General features: G+C 42.3%; 1 protein-coding gene across 4 annotated transcripts in view; it reads left to right on the top strand.

Moving 5' to 3' along the window:
- The window catches only part of gemin5 (gem nuclear organelle associated protein 5), a 31262-nt gene extending 18119 nt beyond the window's left edge, over window positions 1–13143 (top strand). For all 4 annotated transcript variants that reach the window (XM_031898704.1, XM_031898703.1, XM_004912787.2 and 1 more), the window contains 7 exons: window positions 594–713; window positions 1049–1259; window positions 1550–1810; window positions 2016–2178; window positions 8155–8587; window positions 10422–10515; window positions 11679–13143. In XM_031898704.1, the coding sequence (XP_031754564.1) occupies window positions 594–713; window positions 1049–1259; window positions 1550–1810; window positions 2016–2178; window positions 8155–8587; window positions 10422–10515; window positions 11679–11849 (1453 nt within the window). In that variant the 3' untranslated portion in view covers window positions 11850–13143. The remainder of the gene's footprint in view (window positions 1–593; window positions 714–1048; window positions 1260–1549; window positions 1811–2015; window positions 2179–8154; window positions 8588–10421; window positions 10516–11678) is intronic.
- The last annotated feature ends 483 nt before the right edge of the window (window positions 13144–13626 follow it).

Genomic DNA, 13626 nt, shown 5'->3' with positions numbered 1-13626 from the left:
AAGCACGAGTAATTGTTACATGGGGAAGTGTTACTGTTACTTACCTTATGAGTGGCCATTAAATTACTAGTCTGCCTAATAAGTTGGACAATAAGTCAGGCCCTCAGAACATGGTCTAGGCATCTTCTAAATAATAATTAAACCAGCCAGGCTGCTTCAGATCTTTACATAGTAGCTCATGTTGAAAAAAAGTCAAAATTTAACCTTATGGTTTAAAGCTAATGCTTTATTTCCTGATAGCCAGCATGTCTTTATCTGTCCTTTATTTTATCACAAACAACCTGTTTCATGTAAAAGCCCATATGTAAGGATCCCACACCTTGTGTCTCAACCCTTTCTACTTGTAGATTGTAAGCTCTTTTGGGCAGGGCTCTCTTCACCTCTTGTATCGGTTATTGATTGCTTTATATGTTACTCTGTATGTCCAATGTATGAAACCCACTTATTGTACAGCGCTGCAGAATATGTTGGCGCTTTATAAATGTTAATAATAATAATGGGGGATGTCACATTATTATGGGCACACATGTTTTGTGCAGATAATTAACTTGCAAGGTGTTAGCTGCCTCACCATATTGTGGTTTAAATTTTAGAGAAGCCATTGCAGTGGCGAAGGCTCGGCTACTCCCCGATGATTCAGTCCTGCGGGAGCTGTACACTAGCTGGGCAGCAGTCCTTGAGCAGGACGGGCACTATTCCATGGCTGCTAAGTGGTAAGTGTGGGAAAGCATTGCAGAAAGTTCTGGTTAAGGCTAAACCACACAGGTTATTCATTCTGCCACCATAACCCTATTTCATGGTGTTAGCCCTTGTTAGGAGCTAGCCACAGCTGCGCACATTCCATTGCTGGGGCAGAGCCCCACAGAGAGGTATGTCAGTGTATTGCAGTGTTTTAGCACTAATGTAATGATGTCTATCAAGTAGAACGCTACGTGCAGCATTTCCCAGAGGGTGTCGTCTGTGACCCTAATCCTCTTGCCAGCCATTGGATCGGTTGGTGGAAAAGTGCAGTGATTTGTTTGTATTTTTAAAATGTGTTTTATTCCAGTTATTTAGGGTCCTCCTCTCCCTATGATGCTGCCAAGGTTCTAGCTAAGAAGGGGGATTTGCTATCCCTGAGCGCTGCTGCTGAACTTGCATTAGTTGCAGGAGAAAAAGACCTTGCTGCTTCTTTTGCCATCCGCTGCGCCCAGGAACTGTTCACTGCAAAGAATTTTTTAGCAGCCCAGGAAGCACTACGACAGCACAACAGTCTGCTGGTAAGAAATCCATGCACAAAGGATAGACAAGCTGTATCTTACTCATGTGACCTATAGAGCTTATAACGTCTCTCCATGGTTTATATTAGTGTTGCACCGAATCGAAAATCAAATGGTTGGACTCATTGGAATCCTGAATCAATTTTTGTATTTTGTGCATTGCAAATTTGCAGTTATACATAAACAAACATATGTTGCCATATTTGTTTACTTTATCTCATACTAATCCCTTGTCTTCATTTGCATGCCTAGCAGAAATGTATTTCCCATGCATAGTTTATCCTTCCCAGGGGCAGAGACTGCTGTTTTGTACCAGTGAGCTGCTGTACATGCATTTGAAGGAGAAGATGCCCATAGATTGGAAGACACAAAGCAATCCATGTTTCCATGAACAGACAGGCAGTAGTAATGGGGAACCTTTTATGACCAAGCTTACAAGTCTATGGCAGAGTTTGTGTGAAGTAAACAGCCCAGAGCAATACAAAGATGCCTTGCAACAACTGTCTGCCTCAGAGATTCCACAGACCACTGTCAATACTGGCCCTAAACAGGTAACCCAGTCTTTTTTTTGTAGATATAGAAATTTGCTGTCAGTGGTAAATGGAATGTCCACCCAATAAGAATTAAGAAAGAACTGGTCTAACAAAGATAGTTGCAAATTGTGCCTTTAAAATTATAATGGTATTGTTATTATTATTATATATGATTGTGTATATATGTTTTACTTCCTGTGTTTTACTGTTCTCAAACCCACAGCTGCTGCTGCACCTTTCCCATGAGGTCACAATATTGTCTCTGAATTGTCAGCTTAAAAACTGGAAAGAGGCTGTTCCATCTCTCCTCCATATCCTGTTCCGCTGTCAGCAGGCAGGCCATTTCACCCTGATGCAAGGGATAGCCAGCCTGCTGCTTCCTAACGGTGAGTATAGAAATGCATTGTAAGATAGGCTTGTATTACTTGCTGCTACCAATAGTGACCACTTTTCATTGGATGTGAGCATTGGGTTTAAATGTACATGTGTATATTTCCCCTTGTTATTTTAGTTATTTCAAGGAATAGGGAGAAGTGTTTTGAGAAAAGAAGCATGTAGCACCTAGGCACCCCTCTACCTGACCCATAACTTGTGTTTCATTCACATATGCAAGGTGCAGCCCACATAGGGGTGCTGTCTTTACTCACTCTCCCAGAACGTGAAAAGGGAAGGGCCTGTCATACATTAAATACTGGGTCTTTGCTAAAGGGGATGTTCACCTTCAGACAATAGTACGAATTTGAAAAGCCCCTGTCATAAAAAAAACATCCTTATTATTTTAAAAGTTTTGAAGCTACAGACCATATAAGCTGTGGCTCAGCATTGCTAAAACTATGTTTGCTCTGCTCTTTGCTCTATCTTCGGAAGGGGTCGCCCGCACCACACTTGCAAGCTGCCCAAACAGGAAGCACACACTGAACTGGTTACTGTGCATGCCTTCCCTCTCCTGCTTCATTTGCATTTGATTGGTTAAATCTTGCCTGCCAATGGTATCAAAGATATTCAAATGAAAGGCATGTGCATAAATTCTGATACATAATTTAGTACAGGTCCAGACCATGTGCGAAAAGAGTGCATGGGGTTGGTGGCACCTGGGGCATTCATTGGGGGTATGTTGGGGATATTCTGTGGAGTCGGTATGGCGTAGCTTCCTATATTTCTAGTGCATCTATATCTTTTTCTGATGTATTGCTGTCTATTCTTACCAAGTGTGGCAGTTGAATTTATCCAGATTCTCAATAAGTTGCTGTGGTGAATATGTAACCACAGTTTGAACCTCAATAAGTTTCTGACTGCACAGCGAGTGTGGGAGCCGCTATGCGAGTGTTGCATGTATCCAAGTGTTGCATGTCAATTAAGTGTTTAGCAGGCGTTAAAAACAAAAAGACATTTAAAACTTAAAAGGCACTATACAAGGGATTGCACTCAGGAGACTGTAAGTACCCAGTGGCAATATGAGTTGCAGTATGATTGCTGGTGTTACTCAGTGTGCATCTTGTCGCATGTATGTGGTCCTGGAGCAGCAGTTCCATGCAGCATTTACTTGTGAGAGATGCAGGTGGGTTTTCCTCTTGGAATCTGAGGTGCAGAATCTAAGGGGGGAACTGGCAGCACTGAGGGCAGCTGCAAACATGGGGGAGAACAGGAGGCTCACTGAGCAACCACTGGCAGGGGCTGGTGTAGTGGGGGGTGGATAAGGGACAGTGGAGGTTAATGAGGGAGACAAATTTGTAACAGTTAAGAGGGGCAGTAGGGGAGACAAGGGTAGGGGGGCTGGTTCACAGCTTGTACAAACCAGCAGATTTGCCGCTTTAGGTGAAGATGCTGGGGAAGGCAGCTCTGAGCTAGCATGTATGGAGCAGGCTGACTCTCAGAGCACCCTGGGAGCCGGCACCTCTAATACAGGTGGGGGGAATAGTGCTAGGAAGGGAAGGCAGGCTATAGTTGTAGGGGATTCAATTATTAGAAAGGTGTATAGGGTAATTTGTCGCAAAGACCCTACATGCCGAACTGTGTGTTGCTTGCCTGGTGCTAGGGTGCGGCATGTGGTGGAACGAGTGGACAAATTGTTGGGAGGGGCTGGGGAAGACCCGGCGGTCTTGGTACACATAGGTACCAATGACAAAGTTAGAGGAGGGGGGGAAATCCTCAAGAACGATTTTAAAAAGCTAGGTGCGAAGTTGAGGGCGAGGACTTCCAAGGTAATTTTCTCAGAGATATTACCTGTGCCACGAGCAACGTTAAGAAGGCAGCGGGAGCTTAGGGAGATAAATGGGGGAGGAGACTTGCTTCGGGATACTGATAATGGCAGGGAGGCCTATAAGTTGCTTACACGTCATTCTCACGCCGGCACCAGTATTAAATGTATGTTTACCAATGCAAGGAGTCTGACTGGTAAAATGGGAGAGCTGGAGGTACTGGCGTTGGAGCGGAAATATGACGTGATTGGTGTTGCTTGGTTGAATGAGTCTCATGACTGGGCAGTTAATATTGGGGGTTATACATTGTTTCGGAGGGACAGGGGCAATAGAAAAGGAGGAGGAGTGTGTCTGTTCATTAAGCAAGAATTAAAAGCAAATATTAAGGAGGAAGTGATGGGGGTAACAGAGGGAGCTGAACCCTTATGGGTTGAGCTTCTCACAGATAGTAAAGAATCTACCAAACTAATTGTAGGGGTATGCTATAGACCCCCTAATGTAAGCGAAGAGGAGGAGGCCCAGTTCCTGTTGCAAATAGAAAAGGCTGCTAGTTTGGAGCAAGTGATAATAATGGGGGATTTTAATTACCCTGATATTGACTGGGGCAATAGTACTGCCAGGACAGTAAATGGGAACAAGTTTATAAACTTGCTGCATGACAACTTTATGTCACAGGTTGTTGAGGAGCCAACCAGGAACCATGCTATACTGGATCTAGTGTTCTCTAATGACCCAGAACGTATAGCAAATGTGCAAGTAGTTGAACCCCTGGGTAATAGTGACCATAATGTTATTTCATTTGATATTTGGTGCAGGAAACAAATTCACACGGGGGCAACAAAGACACTGAATTTTAGGAAGGCAAATTTTAGCTCCTTAAGGGCAGCGCTTCAGGGCATAGATTGGGACATTATGTTTTCTTATAAAAACACAGAGCAGAAATGGTTGTCATTTAAAATGACATTAAATCATTACTGTTCTCAATTTATTCCATTAATAAGAAAAAGTAGAAGTGTTAAGAATCACCCTATGTGGCTTAACTCTGAGGTAAAGAAGTTAATAGGGAAAAAAAGGAAAGATTTTAAGAAATATAAGTCAGAGGGGACAGTAGCTGCGTTTAATGAATATAAACACTATAACAAGTGTTGTAAAACAGCCTTCCGGAGAAGGCAAAGATAGAAAATGAGGAGCGCATCGCAGCCGAGGCCAAGACTAACCCCAAAAAGTTTTTTAAGTATATTAATAGTAAAAAGATGCAGGTTGAGGGTGTGGCCCCATTGAGTTATAGTAACAATATGGTTACAGCGGATACAGAAAAGGCAGATGTGCTTAACCAGTTCTTTTCTTCTGTGTATACAGTAGAGGAGCCAGTGGGCCAAGTCCCACCCAATAGCTGCACTGTTGCCTCAGCTCCAACTACACAGTGGTTGGCACAGGATATGGTGCTTAAAGGGTTACACACGATAAATGTAAACAAGGCACCTGGGCCAGATGGAATACATCCTCGGGTACTGAGAGAGCTAGGGGCAGAATTACAATGGCCCTTGTTTCTGATATTCTCAGACTCGCTTTCATCAGGTATGGTACCTAGGGATTGGAAGAAGGCGAATGTCATTCCTATATTTAAAAAGGGAGTAAGATCTCAGCCTGGCAATTATAGGCTTGTAAGTCTGACATCCGTGGTGGGCAAGTTATTTGAAAGCTTGTTAAGGGATCACATACAAAATTATGTACTGGAGAATGCCATTATGAGCAGTAATCAGCATGGCTTTATGAAGGACAGGTCATGTCAGACCAGTAAGAAGCTGGACAGTGGGGATGCAGTAGATATAATCTATTTGGATTTTGCCAAAGCATTTGATACCGTTCCCCACAAACGACTGCTTTCTAAGCTAAGGTCTATTGGTCTTAGTGAAGTCGTTTGCACATGGATAGAAAACTGGCTACAGGATCGGGTACAGAGGGTGGTTGTTAATGGTACATTCTCTACTTGGAGTAAGGTTCTCAGTGGGGTCCCTCAGGGTTCTGTACTGGGTCCACTTTTGTTTAATTTGTTCATAAATGACTTAGGGGAGGGTATTATGAGTAATGTATCAGTGTTTTCAGATGACACAAAACTCTGCAGACCAGTCAATTCTATCCAGGATGTGACATCCTTGCAGCAGGATCTTGACCAACTGGCAATCTGGGCAGCTAAGTGGCAGATGAGATTTAATGTGGATAAATGTAAGGTCATGCACCTGGGATGTAAAAATATGCAAGCCCCGTATACCCTTAATGGAACTGCACTAGGCAAATCCATAATGGAGAAGGACCTTGGAGTCCTTGTAGATAATAAACTTGGCTGTAGCAAACAATGCCAGGCAGCAGCTGCAAGGGCAAACAAGGTTTTGAGCTGTATTAAAAGGGGTATAGATTCACGGGAGGAGGGGGTTATTCTTCCCCTTTACAGAGCACTGGTAAGGCCCCATCTAGAATATTCTGTTCAGTTTTGGTCTCCAGTGCTCAAACTGGACATTATGGAGTTAGAGAGGGTCCAGAGAAGGGCAACTAAGCTGGTAAAGGGTATGGAAAGTCTCCATTATAAAGAAAGACTGGCCAAGTTGGGTCTGTTTACACTGGAGAAGAGGGGCTTAAGAGGTGATATGATAACTATGTATAAATATATAAGGGGATCATATAATAACCTTTCTAATGTTTTATTTACCAGTAGGTCCTTCCAACGGACATGAGGGCACCCACTCCGTTTAGTAGAAGGGAGGTTCCATTTAAATATTCGGAATGGATTTTTTACTGTGAGAGCTGTGAAGTTCTGGAATTCCCTCCCCGAATCAGTCGTGCTGGCATTATATAACTTTATATAACTTTATAACATTATATAACATTATATAACTTTAAGAAGGGGCTGGATGGATTCTTAGCAAGTGAGGGAATACAGGGTTATGGAGTCAGGAAGGAATTTTTTCCCCTCTGCGGCAAATTAGAGAGGCTTCAGATGGGGTTTTTTGCCTTCCTCTGGATCAACTAGTAGGTTAGATATAGGCATTATGGTTAAACGTGATGGACGTATGTCTTTTTTCAACCCAACTTACTATGTTACTATGTATGTTACTATGTAACTCTGTATCTTAGCTCTGAGCTTTGCTATAGTATTCCATAGTATCTCGATTTATCTCCGATGTGTCATATACTGTAGAGCCACCCCTTTTACACATAGCTGATATGGCAGGTGATATGGGGCCTTGTGCCCCCACCTAGGATATACATTTTTTGGATCCCCAATCTTTAACTGTTGACAATGAACTATTGGAAAAAAAAGGGCAAAGAAAAGATTCTCCAGGTACCTTGCCCTGATACAGAAATTAAATTTACTTCAGCAAGCATTTCGGCCAAGCTTTTTAATTGTTGACAGCACTTCATGTTACATATTCTTGTCAAAGTAATGTTTTATGTCCCCTGTGTGTGCAAATTACAGTACGAAGTACTAGTTTTTAGCCATTCAAAGACTTGTTCTGGTGTAGTTAACAGTAGTTTACCTTTGTCTGTCATCAGTCTGGCAAGAACATGGCATATGAGATAGTGAGTTGAAATATTTGCTTCTGTATATTGCATTCTTTGTTTTCTATTCTTTTGAAAAGTTTGGGAAAATAGAAATGGTTAATTCTCACATTGCAAATCTCCTTTCTATCTTGCTTTTCTTAAAGCTACATCTCTGTCCTGGTAGTTGCCATGCAAAAAGTGGTTTAGGGCCTGGACCCTCTTGTGGTTTTGTAGGTATGTGGTGAGCACCAGACGTGACTTAGAAAACACCTGCGTCAAAGTGTTGTAAAAGAAGTTTCTGCCATTCTCACTAATACAATGTACACCACAATATTTGTGTTGTTGTGGGTACTAATTTGAGCCCATGGTGTAAAAAACATGGTGATTTAATCCTAATTGTGCACTATGTACTTGAATTGTAAATGAGCCCTTTGACTCCCTTAGATTAAGAACTCCAAGTATTGCCTTTGGGTATTTTAGGGCTTATGTAGTAACATGCACACATATTGGTTCAAAACCCAAAAGCAACCAATCAGCAGTCTGTATTTAATAATCCAATGTAGTCAAATTAAGACTGCAGCTATCTGTTTGCCTGTTCTCATTTTGTAATGAAATTTATTTCAGGCTGTGAAGAGCTGAGGGCTCTGTTGTCCCCAGAAAACAAAGAGAATTTGACTGCCTGTGACAGCGTGCAGGCCTTCCTTGCTTACATAAAGATGTATGAGCTGTGGTGGGGACAGCAAGAAATGCCACCAAATTCCAAAGATCCAGCGGCTGCAGTAAATATGGACAGTCCAAATGGAGCCTCTGCTGCTGTGCAGGAGCCAGATATGAAACCAGGGGATTTGTGCGGCTTTCAGGTGTTGCTGTCAGACCTTCACGCGCCCTTCCAGAGTGCCCAAAGAGAGATTGCTGAGGTTCAGAGAGCCCTTCGGGAGATGATACAGCAACACCAGAGAATCAGGCAGAACCAGGACAGCTCTTTGGAACTAGAACAAGAGCCTGAATTAAACACTTCTTCATCTCAGGATAAATCTCTTGACAGCCAAGTCAGCATGTAGGTGAACACTCAGTAGCCCTTAATTGTACACACTTTGCTGTGGTTCTGCCACAGCCCCCAAACTGTTTGTCTGTGATTGCAGTTTTAGCCTTGTCTTCACTGATCCTTGCTGACTAGCTCCCTAGCACCTCCCAACAAGGCAGGAGAAGGTATGGCCAGGCAGTTTGGGGATGCAATATGACATCACTGGAGGTGGGTGTGGTTAGCCAAACATAAATTGAAATTACCATAGCAGGAGCAATTCCATAAAATGATGCCATTGTGGACAATGTGCCCTCTAAGATGTGCATTTGTGCACTCATACACATATTTTGAGACATATATAATGTTTTTTTATGGTTTTACATGTAGGGCAGTTTTAGTGCTTTATGTACTGTATTAAAGGAAAAGTAACGTTAAAATTTTTTAACTAAAAAATCTATTCTACCCCCCCCCAATAATTGCCCTATCCTGAAAACTATTTGTTATTTTGAATGCTTTAGAAGAAAATACCTGTAAAAAACTTGGCTTCCTGTCATTTGAACAAAGGCGATATGGCGATGCCCGGAAAGTTTCAGGGTAAGCGTTCACTATGCGGCGATCAACTGATCGAGCCTAGCCTTCCTTCTGTATAGGAAGGAGTCAGGCTAGGCTAGACAATCGATTACCGCATAGTTGATGCTTCACCCCATACTTTCTCCTGCATGGCCATATCGGCTTTGTTCAAATGACCGGAAGCCAAGTTTAACAGGTATTTTCTTCTAAAGCATTCAAAATAACAAATAGTTTTGAGGATAGGGCAATTATTGGGGGAGGGTAGAATAGATTTTTTAGTTAAAAATTTTTAGTGTTACTTTTCCTTTAATCTGGAAAATGTAGCAAGCAAGTACTGCTTAAGGCTGTGAGCTAAATACTTGATTTCATAGAGAATTTCTGTTAGGCATCCCACAGTGATTGTAATCGCTTACCTGATACCCCAGGCCAGTGCTCCAGTTAGTCGAAAAACCGCACCTGCCCAGGGTTCATGCAACTGAGTGATCCTCTTCCTTCACTTGTCTGTCTTCAGAATCCTGGCGCATGCGCAGTAGAGTTATAAGGCGACTTTCTTGTTTAAAGGGAAACGAAAGGTAAAGTCACTTGGGGGTGCCAAAATGTTAGGCACCCCCAAGTGACTTTAACTGCTTACCTCGTACCCCGGGCTGGTGCCCCTGTTGGGAGAAAACAGCACCAGCCCGGGGCACCTGGAGCGGATCGTTTCCGTGTTCTGGCTTCCTTTTCCGGAATGCCAGCGGTGGGCGCATGCGCAGTAGAGTGAAAAGCCGACTTTAATGTTTAAGTTCGGCTTTTCACTCTACTGCGCATGCGCGCGCAGCGAAACAGAAGGAAGGAAGCGCCGGCAGCTACCCCGGGCTGGTGCTGTTCCCTCCTCACAGGGGCACCAGCCCGGGGTAAAAGGTAGGTGGTCAAAGTCACTTGGGGGTGCCTAACATTTTGGCACCCCCAAGTGACTTTGGCTTTCTTTTTCCTTTAAGTTCAGCTTTTCAATCTATTGCACATGGGCAAGCTGACCGAAGGCAGAAGAAGGAAAAGGGTCGCTCTCTCGCATATACCCCAGTCTGGTGCAGTTTTCTCCTAACAGGAGCATCACCCAGGGTATATGGTACGCCATTACAATCATTAGGGGTGCTTAAAATTTTGGCACCACCCATTAATTAGATTTTTAGATTTTGTATTTTTCTGTATTCTGGGTATTTCTACGGTTTCTGTTAGATGCCCCTTTTGTTATATGATAGGTAAAATAGGCACAGTTCTTTTTTTATATTTAATTTTCTCCCACAATCTCTCAATACAGATCCGCTGGTCCAAGTCCTGTGTCACTGACAGAGCTGATGAAGAAGCTGTCAGTGGCCAACCACCGACTAGCAGAGTTCCCTGAATATTTAAAGGTGAGATATTACCTTAAAGGACATATCAACCCCAAAAATAATTTATTGCCTAGTAAAAGAAAACTTAATTCTAAGCAGCTTTGCAATATACATTCATTAGATATTTGTAGTGGTTTTTTAGTTATTTGTATAAATAGCTGCTATTAAAAGCAGGGTCTGTCTGTCCTTTCTATTCTCTGCCCTGGTTGCTCTGGCACTTGAAACAATATAACACAAGGCAGCAGACTGACAGACCTGTCTTCCTGGAGGAGCCTGGCACTTGCAACATTTTTTAAAAAGTAACAACCAGGAGTTCAGCAAATGCTGCTTTCTATAGCAATTACATTTTGAAATAACGTTTAAAGCACTGATCATTTTTTAATAAATTGATATTGGAAAGTTGCCTGGAATTATGTTTTCTTTTATTGGGCAAAAGGTTATTTTTGGGGTTAACATGTCCTTTAAGGAAAAAGTAACACTAAAAATTTTTAAGTAAAAACTCTATTCTACCCTGCACCAATAATTGCCCTATCCTGCAAACCACTTAGTATTTTGAATGCTTTATTAGAAAATACCTACTAAAACTTGGCTTTCGGTCATTTGAAATAAGGTGATACAGCGAAGGAAGGAGCAGCATCCACTATGCGGCGATCGATTGATCGAGCCTAGCTTGACTCCTTCCTACAGAAAGAAGGCTAGAATCGATCGCCGCATAGTGGATTCTTCCCTGTATCGCCAAGTTTTAGCAGGTATTTTCTAATAAAGCATTCAAAATACTAAATGGTTTGCAGGATAGGGCAATTATTGGTGCCGGGTAGAATAGATTTTTTACTTAAAAAATGTTAGTGTTACTTTTCCTTTAATGGGCACAAAATCTGCTGCCTTACCCATAAGCTGCCCTTTTTTTTGCTGTATAGGGAGCAGTTCTCCTTTGTTCCTCACATTTCTGGTTAGTAGGAAGTAGACGGCAATGGGAAGGGCTATCAGACGGCTTACCATTGTCTCCTAAACACTGAATATTGAAATAAGAACTGGAGGGGCAGAACAGCAATCTGGGTGGATTAAGGGTCTGGGTGGGCTAAAAACTCAGCCTTCCCCCTGGGGCCCTATGAATTTTGATTGCAGCCTAGTAGGCTCCAGCACGCTCTCATGTTCTTATCAAATGTTCTGCACTCCCTTTCTAGGCCTTACCCTTTCCTGATGTACTAGAGAGCTGCCTGGTGCTACTGCATCTTCCATCCTATCAGATCTCCCCAGAGATCCGCTCCCAAGCCTTGGCGTTGTTGCACAGTCATAGCCATGGATCTGCTGATCACCAAATAGCAGCCAAGAAGTTCCTCTCCATCCCAGAATGACTTTTGGGCCCTGTCTCCTAATAGACTCCGGTTACTGCTTCTGGCTCTGCAATAACTGTTGCATTATGTGGGTGCTACCAGTTGCTTCTATCAGAGGCTGCAAATCCATCTCAAATGTCTCCATCCAGCAAAAAAAAATAATTCAGGCTCGAGAAACTTCTTTTGCAAAGACTGACGGAAATGAATGGAAGGCTGCTTAGAGGACCTGGGGTAGAAGCCATATCATGCAGCCAGGTACTTACTTATCTATGGCACTTAAGAGACTGAAGCTCTGGTCAGACAATTAAACACCCTGTTGATGCCCGTTAACGTACCACCTAATGTCACCTGTCGTGGTGGATCCCATACTCACAGCAATAAGGTCCCATATCCTCAGCTATAGGAATAGTATATGTGGGAAATGGGTAGGTGTAGGTATATGAATTATTTACTTCTAAGAAGGTAGATGGTTCCCTGAAAACTAAAAGCAAAAGGTGATCACTGTCTTATAAACAGGTTCTGTTTGACCAGTCTATCTTCAGCCTATCTTGGGAACATATCCCTGTTTTAAATTATTTAGTTATTCATAGTCACTATATATGGCTGCAAATTGGCTTGTTGCTAATATAAGAAACAGAATTGTATTGATGACCCTAGTAATCATAAATATGAGCTTTCCTATGCATATTTATATAAAAAAAAATTGAACAAGCTCTCACTTACATGCATGTACAGAGAAGCAGTCTTCTGTGCACACCTTAATGCTTTACTTCACAATTTATAGGAAATAAATGAAAGCTGCATACTACTAGTTTCCATTTAATTAAATAGTATTGTAGTCCTATGCCAGGTGCATGAATATGTGGAGGCAGATTTCTAGAAATTTGTATTTTGTAAATACTAGGCTCTCCATATATGATATATGCAGGTGAGATAAAGATCACAGTCTTCTTATGGATCCATGGATTATAAATAGTGCCAGCCTGATATGTCAGAAAGCTAAATGTTGTTATTCAGAAGGAAGCCATTTTTTTTTGTTTTGTTTTGGGTTTTTTTGTACTTTTGTAATGAATGTTACATTCCCACAATGCATTGCTCATCACAACTTCTTGCTGTTGTAAAGATTATCAGGTAATCTGTAGGGTTAGCAGCCTGACTTTAGAGCCTGCCACCAAATGTTTCATGTGAAGCCAAAGCCGAGCATGGCACTTACAGTACCACTCAGCAGATATGTATAATGTCATTATGCAGTCACTAAGATGCCAAGGAAGACTTGCACTTTCTTTTGCTTTTTCAATTAAATATTTGAAGTCCAGTTCGCTGTGTCTTTATTTGCATACCCTACGCGAGTGTGCCTTGATAGCAGTCATCTATGTTCTTATTGCTTTACCTAGGAGACTGCTTCCATTACTACTGGGTAGAATCTGCCTGGAGACAGTACTGTGGCCACATGTGATCCTCTGTTGAGAAGCTTGCTGCATCTCTAAACTATCCTACATAAGGGTCATAGGTGGGCAGGAAGGCGCTTCTGCATGTCACTGCTGATGACTCGGTACAGAGCGTTGCCTGCAGACTACACTACAGGCAGGCAGTCACATTTATAGGTGTCTTATGGGCATAAAAGCTAAAGGTGGCCATAAACAGATCTATATATTTGAGCAGCTTTGGTGATCCTTTCCAAATTACATACCTGATTCTACGTATATTGTCTCTTGGTAGTTTGGTTTGAATGACAGTTCTGCAAGCCATTGGATATCAGTCTGTCTGTCTAGGCAGCCAGTCTAATCTTACAGGCTAG

The sequence above is a fragment of the Xenopus tropicalis genome, chromosome 3, assembly GCF_000004195.4.
Source record: "Xenopus tropicalis strain Nigerian chromosome 3, UCB_Xtro_10.0, whole genome shotgun sequence".
Lineage (NCBI taxonomy): Eukaryota > Metazoa > Chordata > Amphibia > Anura > Pipidae > Xenopus > Xenopus tropicalis.
Note: the sequence above shows the minus strand (reverse complement) of the source record. Positions and strands in the feature narration are given on the sequence as shown.